Source organism: Telopea speciosissima, chromosome 7, assembly GCF_018873765.1.
Source record: "Telopea speciosissima isolate NSW1024214 ecotype Mountain lineage chromosome 7, Tspe_v1, whole genome shotgun sequence".
Lineage (NCBI taxonomy): Eukaryota > Viridiplantae > Streptophyta > Magnoliopsida > Proteales > Proteaceae > Telopea > Telopea speciosissima.
The window spans coordinates 60986622-61004959 of record NC_057922.1 but is presented as its reverse complement, the minus strand read 5'-3'; the positions used below and the strand labels follow the sequence as shown (position 1 = coordinate 61004959).

The window sequence follows — 18338 nt, the reverse complement described above, 5'->3', positions numbered from 1 at the left end:
GCCAAATCAAGTCATCAAACCTGCTTCGCCTTTGTTGTAGACAAACCTTCAGACCTCCCTCGAAGTTCTCCCCTCCGCGAGACCTTCTCTCTCATCTGGTTCTCCCTTCTCCTCTACGACTTCTAAAAGTGCCTTGCTTCTTTCTCCTTTTGAGTCAACTCCTCTTAACCCCACCTCCCGTCCTATCTCTTCTCTCTCTTCCACTTGTCACCCAGTGGCCCCCACTTCTAAGCCAAACTCTTCGATACTTGGTCCTGGCCCCTCTTTCCCTTTTCCAGGTTCTCAGGTCGTCTCCTCTAGAAACCTTTTGACCCTTCAAACCCAAAACCCTTCTAACCCGAAATGTCCTCCCCGGGTTCAAGCCATCTCTCCTTCTGACCTTGTGACTCCTCTTCCCCAGCCCCTACGGCTAAACCATCCCCTGCTTGCTCTTACCATCGACGGCACCAAAGCTCCTCTCGCCCATGTCCTTTATTTCCCGGCTCCGTGGGCCTTTGATGCCTTTGCCCCTGTTGTCCAAATGAATCAAGGTATTTTCTGGAACACAAGGGGCCTTAATTCCCCTTCAAAGAATGCTGCTGTTCGATCCCAGATTAGGCTTGTTCATGCAAGCTTCTGTTGCTTGTTAGAAACTCATATCAAAGAGTCCAATTCTTCCCGTATCTTGGCTTCCATTGCCCCGGGTTGGTCCATTTTTTCAATTACTCCCACCATCCAAATGGTCGAATATGGGTATTATTGGACCCTTGTAAATACAATCTCTCTCATTTCCTCTTCCTCTCAGTTCATGCACCTTAACTTTCTTGACAGCCTTAGTCAATCAAACTTTCTCTTCACTTTGGTTTATGCCTCTAATTTCCTACTCAAAGGTTCTCTCTTTGGACTGATTCACGTTCCATTGCAAATCAGATTGGAAATGCCCCTTGGGGGCTTGGTCGAGACTTTAATGTTATAAGATACGGCCATGAGAAGCTGGGGGGAGATCATTTAAGACATGGATGCTATGAACTCTTTCAATGATTGCATTGATTACATTAGGGTAAATGATCTAAGATGGACTGGTCCATCCTTCACTTGGAACAACAAAAGATCTGGCAGAGCTCGCATTACTTGCAAGTTGGATAGAATTCTGGTAAATGAATTTTGGTTTTCTTCCCTCCCTTCCTCTCTTGCCACCTTTGATACGCCTGGAATTTCTGATCATTGCCCTATCACTATAGCCATCCAACCCTACATTTTCTTTGGCCCAAAACCTTTCAAATACTTTGACATGTGGTCATCTCACCCCACTTTTTTACCCACTGTCCGGGAAGCTTGGGACAAGCCTGTCCATGCTTTCTCCTCTCCTCTTGTTGCTTTTGCCAGGAAGCTTCGCAATGTCAAGGATGCTCTAAAAAATTGGAACTCGAACTGCTTTGGTAATATCTCTTAGCAGGTTTTGAATTGCAAAGACAAGCTCTCTGCTATTCAGATGGAGCTCCAATCTGATATCCTAAATGTTACCTTGGCTGAAGAAGAAAAAGAGGTTTCCCTTGAGCTTTCCTCCCTTCTTTCTCAAGAAGAAAGCTTCCTGAAGCAGAAGTCCATGATCAAGTGGTTGGAATTAGGAGACTCAAATACAACATATTTCATTGCTCCTTGAAAGTTGGGGCAAATACAAATTCCATTCTCATGCTAAGGGCCCCTGATGGCTCTATTATTACTATAGTCAAAGATATAAAAGATATGGCTGTGAAGCACTTCAAGGATATTTTCAATGGTTCTTTGGATGATCTTGGCCGTTCCCCTAGCAACTTGCTCAACAAGTTCATCCCTGCTGAGCTGCTCCTCTCTCTTTGGGCTATTCCTGATGAAGCTGAAATTGAGGCTGCTATTCGATATCTTAAAGTGAATGGGGCTCCTGACCCAGATGGTTTCAACATGGGCTTCTTTTTGGCAGTCTGGGATATCATAAAGAATGATGTTATCAAAGCCATTCAGAGCTTCTTTTTCAATCCCTGCTAGATCAAAGGGGTGAACCATACTTTTCTTTGCCTTATCGCAAAAAGGAAGGTGCTTCTGTGATGGCAGACTTCGGGCCCATTGCTCTTTGCAATCTGATCTACAAGTTCATTGCCAAAATCCTCGCCATCAGACTCAAGGGTGTTGTGGACTTACTCGTTAGTGAAAACCAGTCGGCCTTCATCCCGCGTAGAAGTATCTCGGACAACATTCTCCTTTGCAATGAGATTGTTAAAGGTTTTGCTAGATCCAGCCATTCCCCAACAGCTCTTATGAAGATAGATATTCATAAGGCTTTTAATTCTCTAAGATGGGATTTTATTATCAATGTGATGACTAAGATGGGATTTCTTCTTGTTTTTGTTCACTGGATCCATGCTTGCATCTCCACTCCAAGTCTCTCTGTTCTAGTTAATACCAGCTCGACAGGCTACTTCTCAACATCTAAGGGAATCAGACAAGGGTGCCCTCTTTCTCCCTATATCTTCACTTTGGCCTGGGAAGTTCTGTCAAGGGATATCCAAATCTGCACGGATCAGAACCTCATTTCTCCCACCCCCAAGTATAAAGCACTCAAGCTCTCCATTTGGCTTTTGCAGATGACCTCATGATCTTCTCCAAGGCTTCCATCAGCTCCTTTGAAACTATTATGTCTTGTTTACAACATTTCCAAAAGATCTCGAGTTTGTGTATCAATCCATCAAAGTCTCTTCTCTTCGTTGCTGGGGTTTCAGACTTGGATAGAGCTGCCCTTATCGAGAAAGTTGGTTTTTCAGTTGGTCAATTGGCCAGTTCCTTGTCAAATATTGGGGCCTACCTCTTATTCCTGCTAGGCTCTCTGCGCACCACTGCACTCCTATGTTGGATCTCATCAGGAAAAGACTTCAATTCTGGAAAGGCAAGCTTCTTTCTTATGCGGGTCACTTGGTTCCTATCAAATCAGTGTTGGAATTCTCTTACATTTTCTGGTATGGTATTTATGGGCTGCCCCATTCTACTATTAAGGCTTTGGAATCCCTAATGGCCTCTTTCTCTGGAAAGGCACTAACTCCACTAGATTCCTCCATCCTGCTAGCTGGACTTCAGTCTGCCTTCCAAAAAAAGAAGGTGGCTTGGGTATTTGAAGAATCAAAGAGGTTAACTTGGCAGGCATCATCAAATTGATCTGGAAGATTGCTTCCAAAAGGAGAAGTATTTGGGTTGATCGGATCTACTTGAGGCACCACATGATTCTTTATGGACTGTCTCTTCGTCTCCTGATGCTTCTTGGGTATGGCGTAAGATCTTAGCTGCTAGCTCCCTAGTCCAAGGGGCTATCTGTTCTCGCATTGGAGATGGCATCTTTACTTCCCTTTGGCTGGGTCATTGGCACCCTATGGGCATCCTTCTCCATCTGGTTAGCCCCATAATCATATATAGATCGGGGGCCTTCCTCGGCATTCTCAAGTTGCTGGTATCCTAGACCCCATTGGGTTTGGGCTTCGCCACCTTCCCTCCACTAGACTCTTATCAACATTTGGTCCGCTCTCCCGTCCATCACTAGAAGCCCCTTTGGGAGAGGTGATTGCGTTATTTGGTCGCCTTCCTCGACGGGTTCCTTTAGTGCTAAAGCTGCCTGGGAGCATATTTGTTTCAAAAGCCCTCTAGTCCTCTGGAGAAATCTTCTTTGATTCAAGCATCACATCCCCCGTCATTGCTTCACAGCTTGGAGAGCTCTCTCCAATTGTCTTCCAACGCAGTCTTTTCTCTGCCATCGCCAGATTGCGGTCTCCCCTTCATGCTGCCTTTGCTGGAACAATGTGAAAGATACTGAGCACCTTTTCTTTGCTTGCCCTTTCTTTTCGGCTATTTGGAAGGGAGTCTTAGCTAAATGTTGGCCTAGACGTCGAAGAATTCTTCCCTTCATGAGAGAGTGGCTTTGGCTTGATATGACTTTTTTTGGATCTTCTATTTGTGACATGTTGGAAAGTTGGCTTTTTGTGCAGTCATCAACCACATCTGGATGGAGCGTAACCTTAGGAAATGGACCTCCAAATCTCGGTCTCATCAGCAGATTTGGGATTCCATTTCCTTTGAAATCAAAGCTAGGCTCTCTTCGGCTCCTCCCTCTTTTTGTAATGACTCCCCAAGGAACAGACTTATTGTTGCCTCTTGGGGTGTCTCCTCCATCTCTTTCCAAGCCTCTCCCGTTTGAGGTTTTGATTCTTTTCTTTTTATGTTTCCCTTTTTGCTCCCTAAGGGGGACTGTTGTAGTTCTCTCTTTGGTAATGAATTTTTTATTCACCAAAAAAAAAAAAGTCATAAAAAATCAACATTAAGTCTCATCAAGTCATAAAAAATTGATATTATGTCGCATCAAAGTCATAAAAAATCAACATAGAACTAGAATACGACAAAACTAAAGAAGTAAGCTATTGGAAGTTTTTAACAATCAAAACATACAGTTGGTTTATACTGTTCTTGGAAGTGGTCATTCTTATAGTATACCTAGTCTCACATTTGGTTTGTACAGTTCGTAGAAAGTATGATCTAATCTATAAGTAATTAAACTAGAGAAATGTTCTTGTTCTCTAAGAAGTTTGACTGGTCAAATGATTTTATTTTTACATGAGAGTTTTTGTATTAGGTAGAGCACAAAACCAGCTTTCCAACAAATCCAAGATTGCTTAAATCCGATTTATATTGAAAGAGTATTGTTCTGGTCAAACCTTATTTGGTGTGCGCTAATGTTGTCAAAATTACTTTGAAGGAAAATATTTTTTTTAGGGGGGGAGTGTTCTTTGTGGGGGAGCGTAGGGGCCACGCGCGTGCGCTGGCATCCCGTCCCCCCCCCCCCATAGAGAACATTTTCCCTTTTTGAATATTTTACCGTTCTTTTGGTTTGTAGCCATATTTTACAATATTAAGATTTATTAAATTTGTAGATTTGAGAAAAGTGCCTGCACAAGAAAGTCGAAAATTTCACCTATCGCTGAAAATCTAGTTTTTGTAATTGAATTAGGGGGGGGGGGGGGTTGACTTTTTCTCCTTTTGGAATTTCATTCTTAACTATTTTTATTGGATCCAAATAGGGAGGTATTTGCTTATTTATGAATGATATCTTAAGTACATGAAACATTTACTTAAATGATATTTGACATAAATAAGAACCAAGGCATTCAATACCACTATGGCGACAACTGCCTAGACCCCTAGAAATCCGCCTGGACGCGTAGACGACGCCTTGACAACTATGCTTGTGACAAATTACATGTCGTGATGTCAATTACTCTTTTTTCCCTCATTTCTTCGCTAAATTTTTTTGAGTTGTGAGGTATTTGTTCATTTTTTCCTGCCTTTATAACCCTCAACATTGGTCTGTAAGGCATTAAATGTTTCTTATTTATATTTTGTTCTTATATCAACTTTTTAACTTTCCAAGCTTCTGGAAAGTAAATTTGTTTTTTAATTTTGAGTTTCTAATGTTCGAAGAATATTTGAAGAACCATATTCTGCTTTCTTTTGATTTTCTTGTTGTTTGCAGTACTGATTTAGGCAATTGCATGCTTTCTGCAGTTATGTGGTGGTAAACCTTCCGAGGGGGTGTTTGTTGGTGTATTGTTATCAATGTCTTCAACAGCAGTGGTAACTCTCTACCATTTTTCCTACATTCCTGCTAGTTTATGTATTGCTCATATGTATTCTTGATTAATGAAATGGTTTTGGCAGATCTTTGACATTACTTTGCACATGGAAATGTATCTACATTATGGTGGTTCAAATCCGAATGCTCTCTGTCCAATTCTTAAATAATAAATAATTCTTATATACAAGTAATCTCTTCTAACCCTTATCCGAACTAATTGGAATTCACTACATGGACGTTTCACTATTTGGCTCCAATTAAGGTCATAGTTATTATTTACCAGTTCCAGCCATGGCTCTCACCTTTTCCCCCAGGCCATCATTTGACTAGTTTTTTACCATATCACGCCACCTTACTGGTGTATGAGTGGTTACAGAGATCCTCATATGTATTATTAATATATAATTGCACACTTAATATAAAAAATGATATATACCAGGGATAGTCATTGAAGGAAGGATACCTTAGGGCTTACTTACTTCAAGTCTAGCCGCTGTACCATTCACTGTTTTCTTGTATGACTCACCTAGTTAGCGGTGATTCAGATTGCCTTATAATAAAATGATTTCTTGTTCCATATTGTATTTCCTAGGAAGCAGTGCCACACCATTCTTTTTCACCTCTTCAGGATTGAATTCTCTGACTAATGGCAGAAATGTACCACTCTGACTGAAATGATGCAACAATTTCTTGACAATTTATCAATTTAATGCCTGAAGCATCAAATTCACTTGATTTAGGTGGGTTTTTCTCTGTGGTCAACATGATCTATCCTCTCAATCTTGTAAGTCTAGAACATGGTATTGGGTGTCTGTGCACAGCCACCCGTGTAAAGTGTGGTAAAATTTTATTAACTCATGTTCAAATGGTTTGACCAAAAGTTTAATGCATCCTGCTAACCTGATGCAACATTCCTTTGTTTATGCTTGGGACTAACACTGCAAAAGCACTGGCATTAGTTTAATGTTTGTCTGAGTGCATATTACCATTAAAGTACCAACTAGGTTATTTGGCATTTGTTGTTTCTCCTGTACATATATTAACTAGAGAGCTTTTGCGCTGCAGCTCCCAAGCCCATCAGAGGTTTGTGGCAGGTCCATAGCCAACACTTAACCTTTGGCCAAATCATGTGACCACAATTTTCAAACTCACTTTTCAACCTTGTGCTAGGGCCTTCCCTGGAATTTATGTCCTGTATTGTTCACCAAACTGTAGCTAGAAACAGTTAAGGTTAGTGCGTCCCTTTAATTGACACCAGTCACATAAAGTTAGCATCCGATTGCGTTGAAAAGTAAGCTAGGGTTAAGGTATAGGAGTTTTGAAGACATATTAGCTAGTTCAGCAGAGTAGGACCGACTCAGTAATGCGAAATGTAGTGATCTTGATATATAGGAGTATGTAACTAATTCAAGAAACATCTGATATCTTATTTGGCATGCAGGTTTTGAAATTTTTGATGGAAAGAAATAGTATCAATGCCCTTCATGGTCAAGTCACAATAGGCATCCTCATTCTGCAGGTATTTAACTACTTACCCAAATCTTCCAGTGGATTTCATTCCTTAGAAGTCCTTGTAGATGTCACCATGGATGTGGACATAGGCTTGTCACCACTTGCCAATTACCATATGGCAGACGTGCATGGTTCCAATCTACAAAGGACTCCAAACCCACCTCAGTGGTCAAGCTTCTGCCCCAAACAAGGGGAAGTGCCACAAAATGGAGTTAGAAGTGATACAAAGTTACAGAAATGCCACTATATTCCCTTTCAGTGAAATGTCATTCTTGTAATTTATGAAATTCAATCACAACACTTCTTTAACCTCTTTGGGTGCTGGCTTCAGATGGAATACGACCAGTGAGAATTTTTTAGGTTCCTTTTTCAGATGGAACTGTCCACATCCATCCATTTATGGCATATGCCTAGTGGTTAGAACTCGGAACTCAGAATTCTGCATCTCACCAATTGGGGACACATTTGGAGTTTCTCTAAAAATATTCTTACCAATGTCTAGAAAAATTGTTTTTGGGATTGGGACGATTCATGAACCATCAGGCATCCCAAGTGTTCTGGACCCATTATAAAAATAAATGTGGGATGGCCTGGACAACTGCCAGGCATCTCAAGTGTCCTGGACATCCCTTTAAAACACTGATTATCATTGGCCTTCAATTTTTATCTTTCATTAGCTGGATCATACAAATTGGGTGTATTTGTTGATCTCTGTTAGACCAAACACGTATAAATTATGTCATGCATGAGTTCTAAGCTTTCTTTCTCTGTAGGATTGTGCTGTGGGTCTGCTATTTGCGTTGCTTCCAGTTTTGGGCGGTACTTCCGGGATTCTTCAAGGAGTAATGTCCATGACTAAGTCGTGAGTAAAAAAATCTGTTTATCCTCTCATTCATTCTGTGTAATTTATTTTTCGCTCAATTAATGACAACCTTGGTCCAAGACAGTCGAAATGGTATGAAGGGACTAACCTCCCTCTTGTGCAAATGTCCCATAATTATTACTTAATTTCCTTCCACAGCTCAGTGAATATGAATCAGCCTTTACAGTGTTTGAAATAGAAAACAATTGTTCTATGTTTATTTTTGTGAGGAGATGATATAGCTGTACATCTGTATTTTCTTTTGGCAGTTTTCTACCTTTCCATGTTTTACTTTCTTGTTCGAATGTACCTTAACTGAATACATGTTCTCACCTGTTTCCCTGAGCAATATCGGTTTTTGTGACTATGTGCTTTGAAAGCAAATTTCTTTTGGGATGATTCCATGATTGGGATTGTTCAGTATACACTATGGCCATTTTTTTTCTGGGATGATAAGGTGGCTTCCCTAGTGCATGGAGGGGGAACTTTCCATGTTCTGCTGACTTTGTCTTAAATTGTTTCTCTTGAAATTCCTTTTGTTATTCTTTTTTCTTTTGTTGCCTTTTGTCTTCTGTTTTTTATTAGCTTCAGCCTGGTTAATAACACCTCTTCAGCATGGTGATTGGACTGATTCTTCTTTCTTATCAAGCTCAATGGGGCTCTTGTTTGTTGTATCTTGAGGGGTTTGTATTTTGGTGGTGCTGTTTCTGTCTTTTGGGGGGAGGGTGGGGAGAGGAAAGGTTGGGAATCTGCTCTGCTCCTTGACTGGTGGAGGTTTTTTCTCATTAGCTAGTATTAGGTTGGTACCATGCATAAAACCTTTAGTCAAGCCGATCTAAACATGAATCCTCTTTACATATTTTTCTCAGTAGCTATTTTTGTACAAAATAGCTGCTGAGAAAAATTAACTTTTTGTAAGCATACACATTTCGCTGCTTATTTTTGTGGATTTAATTAGTACTCGCAATATGTTGTCCAGCACTTGCAATTTGTTGTCCCTATTAACATTTTCTAAGGCGAATATAAGTAAGCTTTCTAACTTATTTTTATGTGGTATCTGAACTTTCTGACTTGAGATATTTTAGTGTGACGTTATTCCGTGACAAAACAATGTTTATTAGAACTTATCCTTCTTTTTACCAGGTTGGTTCTCTTGATTACATTTCTGGCAATCTTGTCGATATTATCTCGTACTTGTCTACCTTGGTTTCTTAAGCTGATGATAAGCCTATCATCGCAGGTATGGATTCCTGGGGTTAAATTTTGGAATTATGGAACTAAATGCACACACACACACACAATGATTTCTTGTGATGCTAAATTGCTGTTTGATGTTGTATGTAATGTCCTAACATGGTTTTGACCATTATCTCATGGGCAGACCAATGAACTCTATCAATTGGCTTCAGTTGCATTTTGTTTACTTGTTGCTTGGGTAAGTGTGCTACTTCTTAGTACTTTCCTCCTTTAGTTTTGCCTTGGTCATTTACTTTGTCCGCATTTTTGCCCCTTGTCTGCATCATCATTTTGTATTTCAAGGCACTGGTTTTTCCTGCTCTTCAGAATTTCTTGGGTTTTAAGATTGTGATCCTCTTGCCCCCATTTTCATGTGTCCCTTTACCATTTGGTTGAAGTGGGGTAAGTGGAAATAGTCGAGTGACTTAAAATCAGCATATTTTCTGTTGGTATGATTGTTTGCCCAAGGTAGAACTTGGAGATGTGGTTGGTCAAGACTGCAGGACTGGATTTTTTCTTAGACTATGAATTGATCATGTATTCATGTCTGTGAATGCAAAATTAAGAAAATCATAGATATATGATTAATGGATGAAGTAACTTTGTTCAAATAGGATTTGGAGGTGTGGTTGGTCAAGACTGCAGGACTGAGATTTTTTCTTAAACGACTGAATTGATCATGTATTCATGTCTGTAAATGCAAAATTAAGAAAATCATAGATATATGATTAATGGATGAAGAAACTTGTTCAAATAGGATTTGTTGCCTGTATCATTCTTCTGTGAGCTAAGATTCTTTCATCATGTTGTATCCCTTTCACAAAATGTTCTTTACCATTTCAGTGCAGTGACAAACTTGGTCTAAGCCTTGAACTGGGTTCCTTTGCTGCTGGTGTGATGATATCAACAACTGATCTTGCGCAACATACACTTGAACAAGTAAGACCTTTTCCTTTTTGTTTTGCCATTAAAGTAGTGGTGATGCCTGTTGACTTTTACTGATGCAATTATCTGTTCATATCTATCATAATTTTGAGTTTTTTTTGGTATCCTACCTTCATTTATTTTGTAGATGGTAGGGTGTTTGCAGCAGTTATATACTTTCTGCAGGGTAGCTGAAGAGGCAATTTTTATAAAGTCATGTGCCTTTGTTTCATAGTTGTAGTAACACACTTTTTCTTCTTCTTTTATTTTAATCTTAAATGCTATTTTTGTCTCCACAAATATAGTAGTGCTCTTAATTAGGGTAGATTACAAGAACAGGGAGAAGAACAAAGACAGGAGATGTAGTGATGTAGGACAAAACATGAAGAAAAAGAGGCCAAAAACACTGTTCATGTGAACAGTGTCACAGCCCCTTGTTTTTGGCTTGGTGAGAATATTCCTTGAAGAATTGTGAGGGCAGATTAGTCTTTTAAGTATTAGTGGTTCAAGTCCTTAAGTGAAGGGCAATTTTGTCATTCTTCTAAAGCTAATAAGTTTAACTGATGGGGACCACAGGGTAGAGATTTCGGCTGCAACAATTAAGTCATCCAAGTGGGTCCCACATGGAGATTTGAAGACTTAAGAAGATTTAGAAGATTTTATTATGTTTCTATTTTATTTCAGTCCTAGTTAATTAGAGTAGTTTCTATTTCTCTTCTTGAGGTGCAAGTATAGCCCTCTTTATATTGTAAAGGCTGTTAATGCCTCCCCCACGATTTACATAGTTGAATGAAGATTTGCTTTGCTGCAAGTATGATTCTCTCTCAAGTTGTGTGTGAGACTTGAAGGGCTGAAGGAGCCTGGCTGTGAGAGCCTAATCCATCTATCCCCTAACCTTCTATTTTCGATCTTCTCCATCTATCTCTGAGTGCTGCTGTGATATTGTGACTGCCCATTGAGGAGACCATTCGAGTGCTACTGCTGCTCCAGTGCTGCTGCTGTCCTTCAGTTATGGAGATCGAGCCACTTTGCTGCTGCCCCTGCAATTCCAGATTTGGTGCTGTAACTTGTGGAGGTCATAACTCTACAAGCAACCATCAGTCTTAGTTAATTTTTGGAGCACACAACCTCCCCACTGCCTCCTCCACTCGACCCCAGTTTGAGAAGATTCTGCTGGCTGGTTAGACCTGTAGGCCATAACCTCCTAATTTGGGAAATCTTTCATATCTCACCATTCAACCGATACAATTGGCTGAGACTTGCAGCAGAGGGTTATCTCCACTCCTTCACTCGATCTGCACAGGAGTTCAAGTCCAGCACTATTTGGAGGGTTTTCCATAACCTTCTATTTTGGTGTTTCACTGATATCTCCACATCAAGCCATCAGAATGGAACCAAATTTAGATTTAAGCATCCCCCTAACATCATCTACACTCGATCCAAGTTGGGTGTCCATCACTTGGCTGGTTTGACTAGAAACCCTAACTTTTTATTTCTGAGTTTGTTCTAATTTTTTTCTGTGGGTTTTTTGGGACTAGTATTCTGGTCTTACATTATGTAGAATCAGAATTTGGGATTTAAAGAAGGAAAAAAATTAAAGAGAAAGAAACCCGATCGAAGAAAGGGGAGGGGGGGAGAAGAAGAAGATTCAGAAATTTTTTTTTTTTTAATTATCTATACCATCATTCATCCCCCTTAAAGAGGCTGCAGTAGCCCTTTTAAAGAAAATAAATGTCTACATGTTGTGGGGTGGTTATAACTGCCCACCTCAATACACTAAAAATGAAAACTGAAATACATGCAAAAAAAAAAAAAAAAAAAAAAGGAGAAACTGCTCTTATCAAATAAACTGAAATAAAAACTAAATGCAGGGCTGGTAGGGCTTGGGCCTGAGATGGTATTCCTTGGAGTATCTAATTGGGCCTGGGTTAGGGCTAGTAGGAGCAGCCCCCAAATGTCCTGCATCAATCCTAGTCCTACATGATGGATGAAGAGGGGGCATTTCAGTCAGATAGTAATTACCAAGATCACTGTATGCAGTCAGGTACATTGTAGATGAAGTTTATATACGAAAAAGTGATGGTAAGATTCCCAATATATAGAAAAGCTCCTACAAAACCTACAGGGACACGAGATCTGACCAAAAACAAGACTGCAAGTAGAGAGAGAACACATGAAAATCTGTCTAGTCTCGATTAAGTCTAGAATTGCAATTGATTGAAAAGTCAATATAACAAATGCCCTTCCATTCATTGAGAATAGAAAGCCAAAAGTATAGGAAGTCAAAGCTCTCTGAACCTCCCAGGTAGATAGCCAACTTAATCCCAAAACTGATTGCAGTTTTTAACTTGTGAAGTGGGCGCGCCCAAGCAAATGAACTTAGTATTCCTATGGTATTGAGGTTGATTTCTCTTATTTTTGCACAATTTATACAATTTTTTTGCTGCTGTATTTTCTATTGTAAGTTATCTACGTGAATATTTAGCTGCTTTTAGCTGAGAACTCTGACTATTACATGTCGAATTGGGATGAGAAGTGCACTAATACCTACTGCATTTGTTTTCATAGGTTGAACCAATTCGTAACTTCTTTGCTGCCCTTTTCCTTGCCAGCATTGGAATGCTGATCCATGTCCATTTCCTTTGGAACCATGTGGATATTTTACTGGCAGCTGTTATATTGGTGATCGTAATAAAAACATTTGTGATTGCAGTAGTTGTCAAAGGATTTGGCTATGGCAACAAGACCTCACTCCTCGTAACATTTTAACTATATATTTTATAATTTCTTTGCTTCCCATGATCCATTTTACCTTTGGACAAAGATTCTCAGGTTTCAGGTTCTCATGTCTGTGTAGGTTGGCATGTCTCTGGCTCAGATTGGGGAATTTGCTTTTGTTCTTCTTAGTCGTGCTTCTAATATTCATTTAGTGGAGGTTGCTCTCTCTCTCTCTCTCTCTCTCTCTCTATATATATATATATATATATATGCAAACACACAATTGGTGCAAACAAGTAACATGTGCTATCAAAGTTGGATTTGGGGTGCTTTTTGAAAACTAGCGATCCTGACCATGTTTGTTCAGTCAATCTTTGTGTGACATAGGTATTGGTATGGTACCAGTGCCCTTGTTGCATTTGTAAATATAAAACAAGAAGTAGAATTCATGAGCATATGCAATCAAATAATGATAAACTTCATTGTCGTTATCATGAACTGCGTAAGTTATAAAAACAGGGTTGGCTTCATATGGTATGAGAGTGCAACCTAGTGCACGAGGCTCCCGCTACTGCAGGGTCTGGGAGGGGCAAATGTACACAGCCTTACCGCCTGTTTTGTAGGAGAGGTTGTTTCCAAGTTTTGAATTTGCAACCAACAAGTTGCAATAGCACAACTTAACCATTGCGCCAAGGCTCGCCCACTATGGTATACCATAACTAAAATGTTTTTATGCACATTTGATGCATTCAAGACATAAATTGATAGGGTCAAGTGCTATGGGTTCTATTTTCGTAAGTGCTCTACTCAATTGGATGATATTTATTTTCATTTTGCAGGGTAAGCTATATCTGTTGCTTCTTGGTACAACGGCTCTTAGTCTGGTATGTTGCCCCTTTCTTAATCAATTTTTAACTGTACAATGTTGATTGTGTCTGTCCTGGGAAGCCTTTAATCATGATAAAGACTTCCGAGATGTGCTGGTCCACATGGGCTAAGTAAATGGGCACCCAGTTGTGTTTTTTGTGGTGCTACAAGGGGGAAGAAGGTGTTATCGCCAATCTCTTTTTAGGCATTTGTTGCAGTGGGGCATGTCATCAGTCTATTAATCTGCACTAATAGTTCTTCCTTGAAGATGGTATTCTCCGATATGTCTGATGAGAGTAAATCCTTATCACATTCTTCTGGATGTAATAATTTTAGACGTGGCTCATGTGCCAATCTCTTTGTAGCCATTCTTCTGAAGTCTTTCTGTTCAGTCATTTCAGTTTGGAATTATTTTTCTGAATACTCTGCCACTGCTGCCACTCGTTCAGTCAGATATGCTACTGAAGCAGTGGTAGTCTCCACGCCCTTCCTTTAGTAATTCAATGCGCTTACAAAGAGATTGTGGAAATAGGCACATGAGCACACTCAAAATGTGTGGAGGGACACTTGGGAATCTGTATATGAGTACAAAGCATGCATCTTGTCCATGGTTTTGGGCTAGAGAGCTTCTAAAATTCTTGGAAAATCTCTCAAAATTGAAAATTTTCATAGCATATATGATCAGCCACAAGAAATAGGATTGGTACTGTCAATGAGGCAGTTTCTTACTGGTGTTTGTGACTTCTCTATTGCGGAGCTGTGTCGTGCAGTTAGTTTGTGTTTTGTGGCCCAAGGTGCAGATTACTTACCAAATCATTAATGCAGGTGACTACCCCATTACTTTTCAAGTTGATACCTGCTGTAGTACATCTTGGAGTGTTATTACGGTGGTTCTCTTCCGATAGTAGCCAAAGCGAGGTATTCAATCTGTTCCCTTGTGTCCGGTTTCTGGTTTTTTGGCTGTTTAGGATTTCAACTTCTGAATATGATTTCGATTTCCAGATTGGGTTTAAAGGAGAGAGCCTTCGTGCAGACACTGCTAAGCGTATTTCATTGATGGTCCAAGGCTCTCACGATTCATGAGTTTTTTTAAAAAAAAGAAGAAAAATAAACTTTAAAAAAAATGGAATTTCCAGATTTTCCTGATGGGCTTCTTGATACTATTGGAGGACAGGTAGCCAAGAGTGCAAAGGAGGTAGACTGATTCACAATTTTCATTTATTATAGAAAGCTCTTAATGATGTCGGTTACACCTACGACAACAAACTTTTCAAATGAGGCAGTCTCTGCTTGGAAAATGAAGAGCGTGGAAGAAGGGATTCAAAAGAACAGGATCCAGAGTTGTCAATGAGCGTTTGACACATTTGAAGCTTCACCCTCTGATTCTGGCCTCCTTGCTACTACTAACCCGTGTGGTCAATTTTGTGTAAAATAGTTTCCACCATGTAATGTAATTCAATTTGACTTTTTGGTCCCTTTTCTCACTGCGGCCTGTTTGGAAAATGAAACCGGCTTTGTGGCTGCTGAAATGTAGAATGTATCAATTCTCCTCTAGTTCATTCCCAAGTTTTTGGATGAATTGCTTTGTTTCTCCCAAGTCACTTCCTTGAATGTGGCCAAAGATTTCTTTCTTCTTTTTTGAATTTACAAATGTCAAAGTAAAAAAATCATGTTTATTACATTTTCTGCTTGAAAAATTGCTATGGCCATCAAGTCATGTTGGTAAGGCTACATTTTGGTAGGTGATTTTTTTTTTTTTTTTTATTTTTTTTTTTAAAAATTTTAGGAGATCGTGAATTAGATTAAAAGGAAGTAGAGTTGAACAGAGTTACAATACCATCTAACACATCACCTCGTAAGGAGGATGTTTGAGTTAAACCCGGCTAGAAGATGAGACATACTGTCTTTCTACTTTCTTAATACAGACGAAATCAAAGTGCTTAAAAAGTTCTTGAATATCAAAAAGGAGAGTGAAGAGTCCCCTGGCCATGGATTTTTATCAGGTTGGAGCAACCATTGGACCATATTTAGTGAATCTGTCCAGATTTTTATTCGTTGCTTTCCCATAGGAATTGAATCAATGAGTCCTTGCTTGATGTCTCTGACTTCTGCTTCTTGTGCTGTTCCTGGGCAATCAAAGTCCATAAAGCCATGATTGTAGATGGGAGATTGCAACCCATCCATATATTTTTTTTGAAATTATATCAAAGCTACCATAAGAGATGATTATTGGGCATTCTGTTGTTCGGATATTGAGGTAGAAATCAAGTGATGGCTTTGGTTGGATGGAATGTTTTAGTGGGGGTGGATGGTTGTAGTGGAGAAGATTCAGATCCTTTTCCTAGCGGTTGATAATCTTGAGGGTGGTGATTGGGTTGGGCTTTATATTTTGAAAGCATGCTTGGTTCCTTGTGTGCCATACGAAGTAAGTGGTGGTACTTGCCAAGCTGAGGATTCTGTGGATTTGAACTTTGTCAAAAGTAGGGTTGGAAATGACAGAATGTATCAGTTCTGTGAGGTTGGCAGCATGCAGATGCTCCGTGTGAAGCCCAAGCAAACCACAAGCCCAGATATGCCAGTTTGATTCTGGTGCGTTGTGACAAAGATGGCAAAGGTTATCAACTCGGGTGCTTTGGATGAATGGGGAGTTTTCAAATGCATTTCCAGACTAAATTGTTGAAAGAAGGGTGAGATTGAATGGAATTTGGGTTTCTGAATCTTTCCAAGGATGGGATCTAGGCTGAGTTCCAGATATTGATGGATAGGCCATCTCCTACTTTCCAATAGATAAGTTTGGAGAGATCAGGAATGATTGATCGGATTCCATTCCAGACCCAAGAATCAGGTGGTGGTGATTAATTTTGGTCTATGAGAGGGAATGGTTTGGAAAGTATTTTGGCTTTCAGGATTTTAGCCCATAGGAGATTTGGTGATTTAGATTAGGCGCTAACCTAGTTTGATGAGAAGGGCCTTGTTATGATTGAGGGGGGGATCTGAGACCAAGTCCTCCGCGGTTCTTGGGGGAGCAGATGGAGGTCCATGAAATTAAATTGATTCCATTGTTTGAGTCTTTTTTACCTCTCCAGAAATTTGCATTGATGGTATCAAGTTGGGTGCATATAGATTTGGGGAAGGGGAAGCAAGACATAAGGTAGGAGGGGATGGAGTTAGGACAAATTTAATAAGAATGAATCTAGCTACCTGCTTGAGAGAGAAAATTGCATTTCCAGTCAGATAATTTATTTTTGACATGGGAAATGATGTGACTTAAGCTTTGCTTTAAAACCGAAGAGGAAAGAGAGGGGAGCTTAGGTATTTTGAAAATGAGTACATTTCTTGAATGCCAAGCAAGAGTTTGAGGAATTACTTTGGACGGGGTGGTGTTTTCACTAAAAAAGACACTACTTTTTGTGAAGTTGATTTCCTAACTAGAGAGATCTTCAAAAATGAGTGAATGGATTTAATTGTGTTTACATTCTCATGAGTTGTTCTACAGAAGAGGAGAGTGTCATAAGCAAATAGTAGGTGGCCGGGTGATCTCAAGGGGCATTTCTAGTAATTTTTGTTCCTCTGAAAAGGTTTTTAGGTCTTTGTAGACTTGGAGGAGATGTGATAAACATTCGATTGCAATAATGGAAACATAAAGGTGAGAGGATATCCCTATCTGATGCTCCTTGATGGGTCAAAGGGATTAAAACATCTACCACTGAGTTTGATAGAGAAGGTGCATGCAAAAAGTTTGCAAATCATGTCGCACCAATGGTCATTAAATCCAAGGAATTCTAAAAATGGCGCAAAGAATTCCTATTCTAATCTATCAAAAGCTTTTGACACATCAATTTTGATGGCCATAAGACCTATTACCCCCTCCCCCTTTTTTTTTCTTTTTCTTTAAGAAGTGAAAGATTTCATGACAAATGATGATGTTATCTGAAATTTGCTTATCTTTTAAAAATATAGATTGCTAAGGAGAAATGAAGAGTTCAAAAAAGGGTTTTAGTCTATTAGCAATGATTTTCTAAGAGACATTACAAAGACTAATAACTCTGAATTCTTCCACCTTAGATGCATTGTCTGGTTTAGGGATGAGAGTGATCAAGGTATGGTTAAAGTCAGAGGGAAGGGAAAGAGAGGAGAAAAAACCAAAGACATATTGGGAGATGTCAGATTTGATGGTGTCCAATTATGTTGATAAAAGTGTTAGAAAAAATAGGCTTGAGTCTTCAAGATGTGTTACAAAGTTGCTTTCTTTAAGATGTAATTCGTCCCTACTACCAAGATGCAAATAGGTTGCAGATGAATCGTCTCCTAAGATACAATGAAGTCCAACGTCTTTGTTGATTATCTTGACAATGTATTGCATAAACGGAGTCAAGATCGATGCCATAAAATCTTTGAGAAAACAGAATAACCAGTAGCAGAAAACCTGTTTCCTGCAGTAAAATAGATTTCCTGCAAGATCACCTTTGAGGCTTTGAGAATGAGGAGGAGAAGAACGTTTTTGGATGGTTTTCTGATTTGAAATAACTTAGGTATTTATAAATTATTTGGCACCTATTCCCAACAGATAGACCCTTTCTCATTTGAATCTAG

At 39.5% G+C, this 18338-nt stretch overlaps 1 protein-coding gene across 4 annotated transcripts in view; it reads left to right on the top strand.

Moving 5' to 3' along the window:
* Positions 1–15337, top strand: part of LOC122668944 (K(+) efflux antiporter 4) — a 46483-nt gene extending 31146 nt beyond the window's left edge. For 2 of the 4 annotated variants that reach the window (XM_043865537.1, XM_043865536.1), the window contains exons 10-20: positions 5557–5625; positions 7068–7145; positions 7912–8000; positions 9144–9240; positions 9382–9435; positions 10080–10175; positions 12729–12917; positions 13018–13095; positions 13718–13762; positions 14571–14663; positions 14748–14831. In XM_043865537.1, the coding sequence (XP_043721472.1) occupies positions 5557–5625; positions 7068–7145; positions 7912–8000; positions 9144–9240; positions 9382–9435; positions 10080–10175; positions 12729–12917; positions 13018–13095; positions 13718–13762; positions 14571–14663; positions 14748–14828 (969 nt within the window). In that variant the 3' untranslated portion in view covers positions 14829–14831. Of the gene's footprint in view, positions 1–5556; positions 5626–7067; positions 7146–7911; positions 8001–9143; positions 9241–9381; positions 9436–10079; positions 10176–12728; positions 12918–13017; positions 13096–13717; positions 13763–14570; positions 14664–14747; positions 14832–14919 lie in introns of those variants that run through there. The other 2 variants (XM_043865538.1, XM_043865539.1) reach the window with 2 other exon arrangements.
* Positions 15338–18338: the final 3001 nt, after the last annotated feature.